The 13,812-nt window shown below is 42.0% G+C and overlaps 1 protein-coding gene across 4 annotated transcripts in view; it reads right to left on the reverse strand.

The window, feature by feature from the left end:
• LOC137952259 (nuclear-pore anchor-like) overlaps positions 1–13,812 on the reverse strand; it is a 90,348-nt gene that overhangs the window by 75,526 nt on the left and 1,010 nt on the right. For all 4 annotated transcript variants that reach the window (XR_011112205.1, XM_068799372.1, XM_068799373.1 and 1 more), the window contains exons 3-9: positions 13,221–13,319; positions 12,185–12,313; positions 11,805–11,897; positions 11,622–11,687; positions 2,213–2,302; positions 2,031–2,108; positions 1,760–1,884 (exon numbers count right to left, since the gene is read on the reverse strand). Coding sequence is in view for 3 of the 4 variants with exons in the window: in XM_068799372.1 (XP_068655473.1) it covers positions 1,760–1,884; positions 2,031–2,108; positions 2,213–2,302; positions 11,622–11,687; positions 11,805–11,897; positions 12,185–12,313; positions 13,221–13,319 (680 nt within the window). In the remaining variant the exon portion in view is untranslated. The remainder of the gene's footprint in view (positions 1–1,759; positions 1,885–2,030; positions 2,109–2,212; positions 2,303–11,621; positions 11,688–11,804; positions 11,898–12,184; positions 12,314–13,220; positions 13,320–13,812) is intronic.

Genomic DNA, 13,812 nt, shown 5'->3' on the forward strand with positions numbered 1-13,812 from the left:
TGAGGGAACCCGGCTAGAACATTGTGGATGTTGTTGGCTCGACGGGAGGCATCTTCTTATCTAGGACACGGGCATCCTTGAGGTGATTGATAGCTTTCAGGGAAGCTATTCGCTTGGCGTTAAGTTGCGAGATAAGTGCTCAGGGAAAATTTGGTGTCTCGTGGGGATCTATGGACCTACTAGACATAAAGAGAGAGAGAGACCTCTTCTAGGACGACCTCCTGTCGGTCTACCAGAGATGACTTGTCCCTTTGTTACTCGCTAGAGACTTCAATGTAATTCGGTTTTGCCATGAGAAATCCCCGTCGTCTGGGAGGATCACTACCTCCATGAGGCTCTTTGTTGACTTCATTGGATGTTGGGAGCTCAATGAAATTGCTGTCCTAGAAGACCTTCACTTGGTCAAACAGTATGCAACCCCCTGTACTATCAAAGCTTGACAGATTTCTCGCCAACGAGGATTGGCTACGGCTCTATAACAATGCTACTGGTAAAGTGCTTAGTCGTACAGTTTTGGATCATTGGCCGATCATGGTGGACACTCACTTCGGCAGCTGCCCCCCCCCCCCCCCCCCCCCCCCCCCCCGCCATTCAGAATCAACAATGCTTGGATTAATGACCCCTCGTTTGATTCTTCGGTCCAGTCCTTTTGGAGGAGGATAGTTGTTGTTGGCCCAAGCGGGTGGTCCCTCCCGATGAAACTCAAGGTTTGCAAGCCCCTTTTGCGCTTCTGGGCCCTTGAGCTCCAGTCTACCTGTTTGGCGAAGAAAGCTTCCACCCCTACTCAGGTGGCTATCCTTAACATTGATGAGGAGTCTAGAAGCCTGACCTCTAAAGAATCTGCTCAGCGTTATGCTCTCCAGGGGCAACTGCAAGCCTTTATTGACTGTACTTGGTCTCATATTCCTAGATTTGCTAATTTTGTTGTCGATTTGCTTGTTAAGCAGGGAGCTTCCCTCTAATCCCTTGTTGTAAAGGGAATGCTCCCTTAGCTTGCAGCTTTTGTTTGCTGAATAAAATCACCATTTCTCAAAAAAAAAAAAAAAAAAAAGAATGGAATGGCACTGAAGTCACCAACCAGCATCCAAGGCTGAGACCATCACTGAAGGAGCTCAAATAAATCCTCCTAGAAGAAGGATCTTTGCATGTACCTTGTTGGACCATATACACCCACCAAGCACCATGTAACATTTTGCTCCTTATCAAACAACTTTAGTCCAATTGGTATTCTCTAATGCACGAGTCTAAGAAGTCAAAAAGCTGCCTTGTCCCAAATGATGAGGATACCCCCTGCTAAGCCACGGGCATTAAGGGCCTTCCACAAGGGCTGTTGCTTGTGCCACATGTCTCTTACAAGCAACTTGATCATAAGCTCCCACTTGCTTTATTGGAGGACAGCTAAGCTGGCTTTATTAACTATTATAGTTTCCCAACTTGATGCTCTTCTATTACACATGTAGCCTCACTCAATCCTTCCATTATAAAACTTATACAGACTCAAACAAATTAACACTGCCATAGTCTTGTGAAATGAAAGTTTGCTCATGATTTTTAGTTCAAAGCAATAATTTCCATTTCCATATACTTTCAAAAACCATCGATCGATGAAATGATCGAACAGCATCAGATTTATAAAGCCACAACACGTCCATGCAAGTTAATTCAAACAATAACAATAATAGAGAGATTAATGATATAAGTTAGAATGAAGAACAGAGAGAAAAAACTTGCATTAACATTTTAGAGACTTAAACTATACCTGCCTACTGTAGTTGAAACACTTTCAAAGCTTGATATAGGAAAAAGACTCATTTCATTTGCTTTTCTAGAATTCTCAATCTCTGCTTCACATTTTTCCAGTTTCGCTTTCAAGTCCAGAGCTTCCTAAAGGTGAACAATATCAAATGACAAGAAGATAAAATTCATAGAAGTGAAAAACAAAAATTGAAAGCAATAAATGCAGAAAATTTAAACTTAGAAGAGAAAATATTTTAAAAAATATATAGATACATGAGGATAAAATACCAGACCTTTTCCAAATCTTTCCTCATAGACACTTCTTTCTCAAGTTTCTCTCGGTAATCATTTTCCACCTGACTCAAATGTGTCTACACATGAATAATTGAAACAATTAAGATAATTAAGAAACAGAAAGGACCTTCTGTCACTCAGAACACAAATGCAAGAAAGGCAGTTGGAGAAAATTCCTTACTTCCAGTGCTTTAATTACACCTTCAAGATCACCTGCCTTCTTAGACCATTCTTCAGCACTCTCTTTGTACAGATCAGCAAGTTTAGATACCTTCATTGTTAGTGAAAGGAAATGTCAATATTCTTTTTAAGTGGTGCTAGATACAGCATTACATAATCAGAAATTATCTGAAACATATCAATTTGCAGAATTTCCAAAACATTCAAATACGTCCTTCAATAATATGACAAATTAGGTCCAGTATCCCTCCTCAGCACTATGTTGTTAGTGATCTCATTATAATCACTAAGTTGTGGTCTTCGTTTGCACTGAAAAGCAGCATTTTTCCTTTCTCATAATATACTAAATAAGAATACGGAGGTACATAACCCAGGCCCCACAGGTACCAAGGGCCTTCCACTGGTGGTGCTGCCGTCTTCGTTTGTATGAGAGTGTAACCCAGTATTCTTTGTACTTTCTTTTCTATTAAGAATAAAAGCTTCCAGAACAACAAAAATTACAATCTCCTAGGAAAAATGCCTCATAAAAACTACAATCAGAGACAACTCGAAGTTCATTCTTGGCTCATAGAAAACGGAGGACGTCATACAATTCAGGCAACGTTTCCTGAGGCCGAAAAATAAATTCCTTTTGCCACTTCAAACTCTCAAAACCAAACTCTTTCATGACATAATAGAAACAAAGACAGAACTGGAAGACAAAGGGGTGGCTGAAAAATGGATCATACAAAGCAAAATAAATTGTGAAGATTCACTAAAAGAAAAGCAAATAATTTAATAATTAAATTATGTAAAGAAAACTATCAAAAACAACAACAACTACAACTACAAGCAGAACTCTCTTTTCTTCTTAATAAAATATCATGAGGACAAACTTTCAAAAAATGTGGACATATTGCAGCATCACAGCAAAGCAGTCGAGAGACCAAGTGCACCAACTGCATTATAGAAGTAATAGACAACACCACCTGTTACTAATATTCTAGGTGGTCTGACCAGGTGTGAATTGATCGAAGTAATGTCAATAGCCAAAATCAGTTGATTGAAGGAAACAAAGTAATGTTGACATGTCACACCCCTCTCCTTGTAAAACGGCTTGTAGTGAGATGCTCGATCTCACTTTCTAATTTTCACCACAATTACCTAAGTCGTTCATCTCAACCACCTACCTCATCCGCTATAGGTGTCATAGAAACCAATACTTAGTTGTTGTCAATTTATTTTAATTATTGTTGTGGAGGAAGGCCCTGTTTAGCTAGGTATTGTAATCCTTACTCTTTTTTAATAGCTTATACATCTTCATTCAAAAACAAAAAAAATTATTTTAATTATGGTCATAAGGACGAAGGTTAGTTTGGAATGGGTAAGTAATTTTCACTATTTTAAGGGGTTTATTAGGCGTAGAGCTGAAGTTATTAGAAGGGATTTTTGAGTTAGATTGGATTTAGAAGTTAAGAGTAGGAGTTGTATTAGTAATTAGTGAAGTATAATGAGTTACAAAGAAAAAAAATCGTTGGTAGTGTTAAGGAATAGTCCCACATGGATTAGTGAGATAAAAGATCTTGAGTTTATTAGTTGGTATAAGAGGTTTACTAAGTGGCTAGTCATTTTGGGATAGGGCCTTCGACCCAATTTAACATGGTATCAGAGCAACCACTCAGTATGTGGGCATTCTACCCAAATTATCCACATACCAAACGTGAGGGCATGCACCAAAATTATCCATGTGCCTACACGTGAGGGGGAGTATTAAAGAATAGTGCCACATGGATTAGTGAGATAAAAGATCTTGAGTTTATTAGTTGGCATAAGAGGTTTCCCAAGTGGCTAGTCATTTTGGGATAGGGCCTTCAACCCAATTTAACAGGTAGTATGGTGGAGTTGGTCTAGCAACAAAGCTTCAAGACTAGACAGAAAAGATTCCCTTCATCTACTAATTGCATATGTTTTTGTTTTTACTCATCACGTTTGACATCAAAGAACCCTCCATACAGGCCAAGAAACAATAAGTCTGGTCATCATGCCTTTAGGTCTTAATGCTTTTTCTTTTCCATAATAGCTATTAGGCATTTCTCCAGAATTCTTGCCAACCCCAAGGTTTGGGTTTGGGTCAGCCATGACTACAAGGCTGTCAAGTTCACTAATGGCGTTCTCATTACCATGTTGAAACCATCAACAAAGGTAACTATGTTGTCCAATCTAGGTATCTCCTGTTGGTGGGAAAATAGAAGTTGTGCGCTAGGAAAATCAAGTTGGCAAGCACACGGCTTGTAAAGGCTAATGTTTGCATGATGGCAGGAATAATGAGTTGTTTAGCAGGGAGCAGATCTGTGGCTCCTTTAAAATGTGAGCCTTCCAGTCATCCCTTGGTCATCCTTGGACAGCCCACAATGACAACAAATTCTCTTACAAGACCAAAAATGAAGGGAGCATCAGTGAAACAACCATCCATTCTACATTGTTCTGCTCCAACCTCTCCAAAGACTTAGAAGAGATTCCCAATGCTTACAAAAGACTTAATGAAGAGAAATTGTGTACCTTTTCTTTGGAGAATAATGAGAATTACATTAAGGTATAAGGAATAATGAGAAATGATGTACCTTACTATCCATAAACCAGTGATGATTCTGAATTGGTAACCCAGGACTTTTAAACTAAGTTTTGATGGAAGCTCCGAGTAACCCTGGGGCAGCGGATATTGATGGGATTATTAGCGATCATTATAGTTAATTTTATTGTTTTTTTCTGGGTCCACTGGGCATAGAACTCCCTTGAGGCTGAAGTGATGTATATGCTTCAATGGCAGAAGCATTACAAGCAGAGAATTAGAGTCATTGATGGTTGAAGGTGACTCAAAATGGGTAATTGATTAGCTGAGTACCTCTAGTCCTCCATGGAAGGTTGAGCAGTACTTTGACAAGGCTGAGACGTTGAGCAATCTCTTCACATTTCTTGGAATCACACAGTTTTATCTGCTAATTCGATAACGGACTCCCTCGCTACAGATGGTAGTTGTTGTCAACATCTTCTTGTAGAGCACAATGTGCCCCTTTAACTTTCTTTCTGTTTTTAGTTGAGAGCTCCTTTTTTTATTCTCAGCCTTATGTAGTTCCCTCTTTTTTTCTTTTTTTTTTTTAATGGTGGTTCCCTCATTTAATGAAATCACCATTCAGAAAAAATAAAAGAAGGTTAAGAGGGTAACCATTCTTCACATTAATATTAAAGTTGTATCTTCTGCATCTACATTTATATGTTGTGCACATATGATTACCTCTAAAGTTTATGGTCTTTTTTCTTAGATTTTGAAAACAAAGAAAAACAAACATATATTGGACGGCATCGAGACATGATGACATCATGCGGAGCGATGGATGCGACTCCCTAGGCAAACCTTCTATCCGCCCCCCTGTGCATTCTGCCTCCGCCTCTCAGCCAACCCGGGAAACACTTCTCACCTCTCCTATGACAACCTTCGACAACAAGTTCAGCGGTGGATGTTCTCTTCTTCAGTAGCAGCAACGCGGCAGCTAGAGGATATCAATTTGGAAGACGACAACCTGGGCTGGCAGACTGTGACCAGCCGAGCTACACGAAGAAGACTCCGATAGACCTCGCCGAGAAACCCCACCACTTTCACCTTCAGATATGGAAAGACTCATACCACCGTTCGTCAAACCCAAAAACGCTCGGGTTGCGCTATCCATATACTGTCCAGGACGAGCAGTAGGCATTCATTTATCACTATCCCGACCATTGTTGGAGACTCCTTCATCAAGCTCTTTGATAAGGTTGTGTCTGGCAACAATGGATGTAGCAGCACTAAAGAGCTCTGGACTGGGGACTTTGTCTTCTACCTCGCCACCCAACTTCATCATGGAAATTTGGATTGTAGGATAACCCAATGCCGTCGGGGATCAATCATGGGAATCTTCTTTGTCCCTAAAATTACCAACTCCCAACTTCGGCTGGGATGCTTTTCGCAATTGTTTCCTTCAACTCCTGCTTTCAGCCTCCCCAACACTGCCTGATACACAACACCACTACCCATCTGCAACCAGCCACCGGCCAAACTACAACAGCAAAAGTGAACCCCCCCCCCCCCCCCCCCCCCCCCCCGAAACCCTAATGTCTCCTTCAGCTCCTGCTTTCAGCCTCCCCAACACTGCCTGATACACAACACCCCTACCCATCTGCAACCAGCCACCAACCGAACTACACCAGCAAAAGTCAACCCCCCCCTTATCGACCATAACCTAGAATTCATCTCCCTCACCCTCCCAAGCCAGGCTCTCTCTGATGGGCAGAAGCGACTCGCCACTGCTGCTCTGGCCCTCGCCCACCCACATAGCTCCTTCGGCCTTCTCCTTTCAAACTAGTTCTCCACTCACCTTGACCTCAATTATACCCCTCCCATCTCCTAGGTCATTGGACACCTCGAGATAATCCACTTCAAAAACCTGGAGGACAGATCCTCAACCAAAGAAACTATCTCTCATACATCTTCACCCGTGAGAGAGGTTTATGGACTGGTCCCCTACTCTCACAAACTTCTCCCTTGGTCAATGGATCACTGTCAAAGTGATACGAGTGGAACTCCCGACACACCCTGGAGAGCATAGTGGATATCTATGGCACCCTCTTGCATATCAACAACAATACCACAACATTGGTTGAGTTGGGGCACGCCAAGCTATTCATTCTACCCGCCCAACCAATGACCACCCCACAACTCCTCAAACTCTCCTCTAGACTTGCATCTTTTTGGGTTCTCCTATCCTTTGACGCCATGGAAATTGTGCCCTCCTTCACCTTCAATTGGCAAGGTGACCAACCCAGTGCTCCTCACTTGGCCCTCAACTCACCCTCGGGTGCCATTGAATCCACTCAGCCGCCCATCGATTCCCACCCTCATTCAAATTTCGAACCACCCCCACCTACCCCCTGCTAGCCAAACAAGACAATCAGTCTCCTTTTCAGAGATTCCTTCCACCTAACCCCCATGTTGTCTCTGCATCACTGACATTGTACCCTATATCAGCACCTGCCCCCTCCTCAATAAACCCAGAAAGCGACCTCGCCCTGATAGTCTGCCAGGTACTGTCCAACAATTTCAGAAAGCACCTCAAATCTCAAGTTAGTCAATCGGACAACCCTCATTCGTTGACTCTCAAAGCAAACCTAAACCTCTCCTTGTCTCACACCATTGACCCACTGCTCATGTGGATTCAAGACAAACCCAACTACCCCCAACAACTTCCCTCTAACTGTCGAACCTCCTATATCTCACCCAGCTCCACCCTTTCTCTGCCCCCACAGCCATTTCAGTTATGAAACAAGAAGAGCGCCCCCCCCCCTGTCGGCTTACCACTCGAACACACACTCCTCCCCCTCTATCAACACCGGCCCCCGAACCTCTCCTTCAACTCCAAATCGTCTAACAGCACCCCCCCCCCCCCCCCCCCCCCTCCAAATGATAATTCTCTCCTGGAACATCAAGGGAATCAGTTCGCATTTAAGAGTGCCACCATCCAAAAGATTTTTTCAGCATGTAAGCCTTCTATTGCTATCCAGGAGACTAAAGTGCAACCTTTGGACAATCCTGTCGTCCACGACCTCTGATACTCCTCAGACTTTGATTGGACTGCCATCAATACAATTGGCCATGCTAGCGAACTTCTTATCTTCTGGAACCCCAACCACGTCGAAGCTCTTCACTTGGCCCCAACAACATTCTCCATTGGGCTTCAGATTCGGGATCGCAACTCTAGGCATACTTGGGCCATTGCCTATGTTTATGGCCCTACTAGATACCATGCTGGTTTCTGGGACGAGTTGTTGGGCCTCCTCCAACTCTAGGACCTCCCTTGGATTCTAGTTGGCAATTTCAATGCCATTAGGCTATGCAGTGAAAATCCCCTCTCGTCAGTAGAATCACATCCTCCATGCATGCATTCACTGACTTTATTAGCAGCTTTGACCTGATGGAGATCCCCTTTCCGGAAAAGAGTTCACTTAGACTAATGGTCCGCAACCACCAATCCTCTCTAAACTTGATTGGTTCCTTGCCAATCCCGGCTGGCTCCAACTTCATTGAAACATTTCTAGTCGGATTCTTAACCGAACCTGTTCCAATCACTGGCCGATCCCCCCCTCCCCCGAACTCTCCCTTCACAATGATCTCACTCTTGACTTCCAATCTTTATCTTACAACAAAATCATCCATTGAAAACAATGGGTCAGGTTTCGTTGACCGATGGAGGTGGAAACACCAAATTCTTCCACTCCATCGCCTCAGCCAAACAAAGAGCTAACCAAATCACCTCCCTCAACATTGAGGACCAAGTGAGCTAGGATAAGCTATCTATTTTTTTTAAACGGTGATGATTTTATTACGAAGCAAAGCAAAAGAATACATCAAGGGAGGTCTCCCCTTACAACAAGAAATTGCAGGGAGTGATCCAATTTAGCACACAAATCAGCAATCGAACTGGCTGATCTAAGAACATGAGACTAAGTACAAGAGGTAGTGGAAACAATGTCCATAATATCAAGAAAAGGCTGCCAATGATGCCACAAGGGGAAAGAGGCAATGGCACACCAGCCGATGACGACTTTGGAGTCACCCTCCACAATAAGAGGACCTCTGAAGCAATCCTGGAAAATGAAAAGCCCGTGGAGGAGACCAGAGAGCTCAACAAAAGTCGAGTCCGCAACACAGAGAGGACCAGAGTAAGAAATAATAGTCGTGCCTCCAGAATCAAAAATCACCCCACCAAAGCCTACTAACCCCGGATAAGCTCTCTATTACTAATGCAATTGTGAAATTTTTCACAAATCTATACACCAAGGAGAGGTTTGATCATCTATTCTTCTAGCACCTCAGATACCGCCGGATCAATGACCAATCTGCCTTCAAGTTGAAGTTGTCATTCTCTCCCTCAGAATTGATCTTGTTGTTCTCGGGGTGCCCATGGACCGTGCCCCGTAGCCTAACGACTTCAATGGGGAGTTTTACCGCCACTACTAAACCACTATCCACGGGGAAATCTATGCCCTTGTCAACAATTTCCACCAATGTGGCATTACCTACCAGGCCATGGGAGCTCCACTTATTGCCTTGGTGCCCAAGAAACCCAACGTCAAGCATCCTCATAATTTCAGGCCAATTAGTCTCACCACCAGCATGTATAAGATTATCGCTCGGTTGTTGACTAATGGATTTCGAGACGTCCTTCCTTAGATCATTCACCCGCGCCAGAGCACCTTCATCTGGGACAAAACATCAACTCCGCCATAGCCGCTCACGAGCAACTGACTCCTTCAAGCACTCCAAACTCCCTAGATTCACTCTCAAACTCGATTTCGAGAAGGTTTTTGATCGTGTTAACTAGAAACTTATCTCCTTAGGCGCATGCATTTTGGAACCTACTGGCGGTTTTGGATACGCAATTGCATTTCATCCACTGCCTACTCCATCTTGGTGAATGGCGTCTCCTATGGGAACTTTCAAGGTTCTCATGGGATCCGACAGGGGGACCCCTTATCACCTTTCCTCTTCACGGTCATTGCTGAGCACCTCTCCACTATGATCCACCATGCAAAGCACACTGGCTAGCTTTCTCCTATCTCCAATCAGTCGGATCAGGACATTGGAACCTTTCAATATGTTGATGTCACACTGATCTTTGGAGAAGGCACCATGGATCAAATTATAAGAGTCAAAGTTTTGCTTGGCCTGTTCGAGATCTCCCAGAGCCAAAAAATCAATAGGACCAAATCTTCCATCACTGGATACAATGTTGACCACAGCGTCCTCCATTCCATAGCAGATTACTTTGGATGTGAAATTGCCAACCTACCTAGCAAATATTTCGGCCTCCCCCTGCTAGACAGCTCTCCAAAGAAGCACTGTTGGAGTCCAGTCATTGAAAAAAATGGAACACCGCCTTGCAACTTGGCAGGGTGAATTCCTCTCAAATATCGGCAAGCTTACTCTCATCAAGTCTTGTCTTCACGGCATCCCGAACTACTTTCTCTCCCTCTTCCATTGCCTCGTTGTTGTTGCTAGCCGACTAGAAAAAGCGCAGATTCCTCTGGGGAGGTCCCAACAGAGAACATAAATACCACCTACTGAGTTGTGTTGATGTGTGTCAACCTCTTCACCTTGGTGGCTTGGCATTAGAAGTATCTCCGGCACACATTCCACTCTCCTACGCAAATGGATATGGAGGTTCAATTCTTCTCCCTCACTGATTTGGCGACCTCTGGTTGCTACAAAAGCTGGGCAGCGTGAGCGTTGGTGGTTGGGAGGTGGCAATCGTCATCGATTATCGCCAATTTGGAGGAAGATCTCCTTATCCTACCCAAATTTGCCTCCTTGATCAAATGCTACATTGGCAATGGGCACGGGAGCAATTTCTGGTCTGATTGGTGGTTGGGCGACAAGCCGCTGGCTGTCTCCTTCAACCTCCTCATTGGTCTTTCCAACTGCCCCACTACTTCCATTGCTGAAATTTGGCAGCAATCTGGCAATTGGAATTTACAGTTTCGAAGGGAGCTCATGCACATAGAGGCCCTGGAAGCTTCAAATCTCCTTTCTGCTCTTGCTAGCGTGAAGATCAGACCAACTCATCTGGACTCCCTGCCCCAAAAGGGCCCTTCTCAGTTGCATCAGCATACAACATCCTCCACAGCAATGCTGCCCTTCGATTGGTTAACGTTTGAAAATACCATAAAACTATTAGTTGGAAAAATGTCTCCTGACTAGACTAGTCATTGTGGGAGGAACCAGCCCAGCCTTAACAAGGTACAAGAGCAAGGCATCTGTTCTGTTGAGCTTAGTTTAAGCATAGTTTCAGTTGTCCACTTTTCTCAAAAAAAAAAAAAAAAAAAAAAAAAAAGAGTTTCTGTTGTCCACATTAAAGGCCATTTGTCTGTTTGCTTATGTCTAAAAATGAAGGGATAATGAAAAAAATCCCACGTAAGTTAAAATTCAGAAAAAAATTGTAGTCATTAGTACAAAAAACACTCTTTAACTTCAGTTAGTCATTATCAAAGGCCAACTGTCTGTTTGCTTATATCTAAACATGAAGAGGGTTAATCAAAATAATCCCACATAAGTTAAAATTTAGAGAGAAAAATTAGTCAATAGTACAAAGAAGACTCTTTAACTTCAGTCAGTCATTTTCTGATGGACTTGGGCACATGTTTTACAACATATCAAATAAGGCAGTTATTCTATTAAGTCTAAAAGAATCCCTTAGCAACATCAAAACTTCTTACAAGTGAATTATGTAATTCCATGCACAACTGCTTTGAAATGGCTTTTTTAAGCTCATCATGCAACAACGAAGCCTACACCCATCTACTAAAGTATAGAGATCTGAAATATACATACTAGTAGAACTCACCGTTGCTACTTCTGCAGAGAAACGCTCCTCATAAATAACAGCAGTGTCTTTAGTTAAACACAGTTCCTACACTTGCACAATAATATAATTATATTTCTTGCTCTTTACAAACAAAAACACTAAGGGCAAGGTAAAGGAAAAATAGGTAATTGAATCTGAAAGTTTAATTAGAGCAAACCAAACCTCTTGTACAGATGCCAATTTGTTTTCCAGTTCACATACTCTCTCTTTGTACCAATTTAAGGAGCTTGAACATTCATTGAACTGTCTCTCAACCTAATGGAACAAAAACCAGAAAGATTACTAGATTGCCAGAAAACCAGTTCCATTTCTCACATTTATGCTTCTCATTTTGTCACTAACATGAACATATAAAGCAATGAAAATAAGTATGTTACTGCAGAATGCAAGCGCAAGGAGGAAAGGAGAGACAGACTGAAGAATGGACCAGACAGATTCAATTTTAATGGCAAACAGATGGCCCAAACCGCAGTCTCATTATATAAGGCATATACAACATAGCTAGGGGATATAGAAGACATAAAAACAAGTAGTAGACTCACATCAGCTAATTTTGCAGACATATCAGTCTCAAATTCAGTATGGCTTTTGCGAAGCTCAATGAGGCTATTAACTTTGACAGCCAACTCGTCATTAAGCCAAACATTGTGCCTCTCAGTAAGTTCTTTCTCCTGACAAACAAAGAAGTGACATCATATTAAGCATCCACTCGAAGTGCTGACACGCAAGCATTCAAAAGGTCTCAACAAGTCTAAAGTAATGCAACTACATGACAGTCAAGTGAATAAACACCAAAAGATAAAACATAAAGAGGTATTGTGAAACAAAAAGAAGGAGAAACAAGAACAGCTTCTCAAATGAAAAATAAGAAAAGTTCCCCCCGTTCCTAGATCTGTTAGAAGTAGAAAATAGTGAGACAGATACAGTGACACTAGACAGCGAGAACGAGACCTTTCATGCACACATTTGCTACTTTTTTCTGACAAGGGTTACTCGTAAGTTTAATCATAGTGTCTGAAATCTGACTCCCTAATGGAGAAAGGCAAATTAGTTTGGTTAAAAGACAGTTAGAGAAAAACCAATCAATGGAAGCTTCAAACACTTCCAGCTAACTGGAATGGATATTCACTACTTTTAATTGACACGTACAGAATTAAAGAAGCTTAGCTATTAGTTTACACTTGTCATATTTAAGACTCAAACCGCTGAATAATAAATAAATACATCAGAAATAACCTCTAGATGGCTCTTTCATTCATGTTAACTTCTATTTTTTTAAGGCTTTAGAGCAGAAAAATAAAACAGTCAACACTGCAATTGGAATTTTTTACAGACTAGTGCTTCAGGCTCTTTACTAGCTCCCTTTTATAAGTTATTAAAAATTTGGAACACATGCTAATAAAGTTACTAGATATGGCTCAAGAAAAACAAAAACATCAGGCTAAGAAGATGAATTAATTGGCCTAAATGACATGCTTGACAATATGAAGAAGAGAACCAACTGCTGTCAGGAAAATATTCCAAGAAATCACACATGGAGGGAATGTTCAAATGGTCAGTAAAAGAAAATGTATGCACCTGGCAAAGACGAGCACGAGCAGCATGACAACGTGCAGATTCTGCCTCAATGTCACGTAACTTAGCCTCTTTTGAAGTAATCTCTTCTGACAAGGTAACCTTCATCATAAAGCAAGAAAATGTGAAACATCCTTAGTGTGATATAAACCCATATAAGAAGGACAGGAAATAGAAACACTGAATAGATCTGAAGATTACATTTAGATGCCTCCCAAGGCAACCACTCCATACCAAAAATAAAACAAAGTGAAGCTCCTGAAACTGTACAAGACCATAGAGAACTTGAACTCGCTTCTTCAGAACAACTCCTAAGGAGTATTAGGCTACTCGACCCCTACTTCTCCCCACTTCCAGTCTCCACAAGTATTTTCCTTAGCAGGGTATTTTCACTGAAATCATTAAGTCTCCAGGGAAGACTATTCCTAAATTCATAAAATACCTCCAGAAGCAATTTCAGTGAGGTTTACATCAGTCTATTACTGGTATCTGATATCAAACCCTAGTCTCATCCAACAAGAGAAGAGTTTGAGGAGCCTTTCTATTGAACCGAATAAGAGACTATTCGATGGCATCTATCGAGATGCACAATCTT

This window comes from Aristolochia californica, unplaced genomic scaffold (genome assembly GCF_029961685.1).
Source record: "Aristolochia californica isolate CCGP_79_NKW_82.1479 unplaced genomic scaffold, dmAriCali1.0.hap1 SCAF_15, whole genome shotgun sequence".
Classification (NCBI taxonomy): Eukaryota; Viridiplantae; Streptophyta; class Magnoliopsida; order Piperales; family Aristolochiaceae; genus Aristolochia; species Aristolochia californica.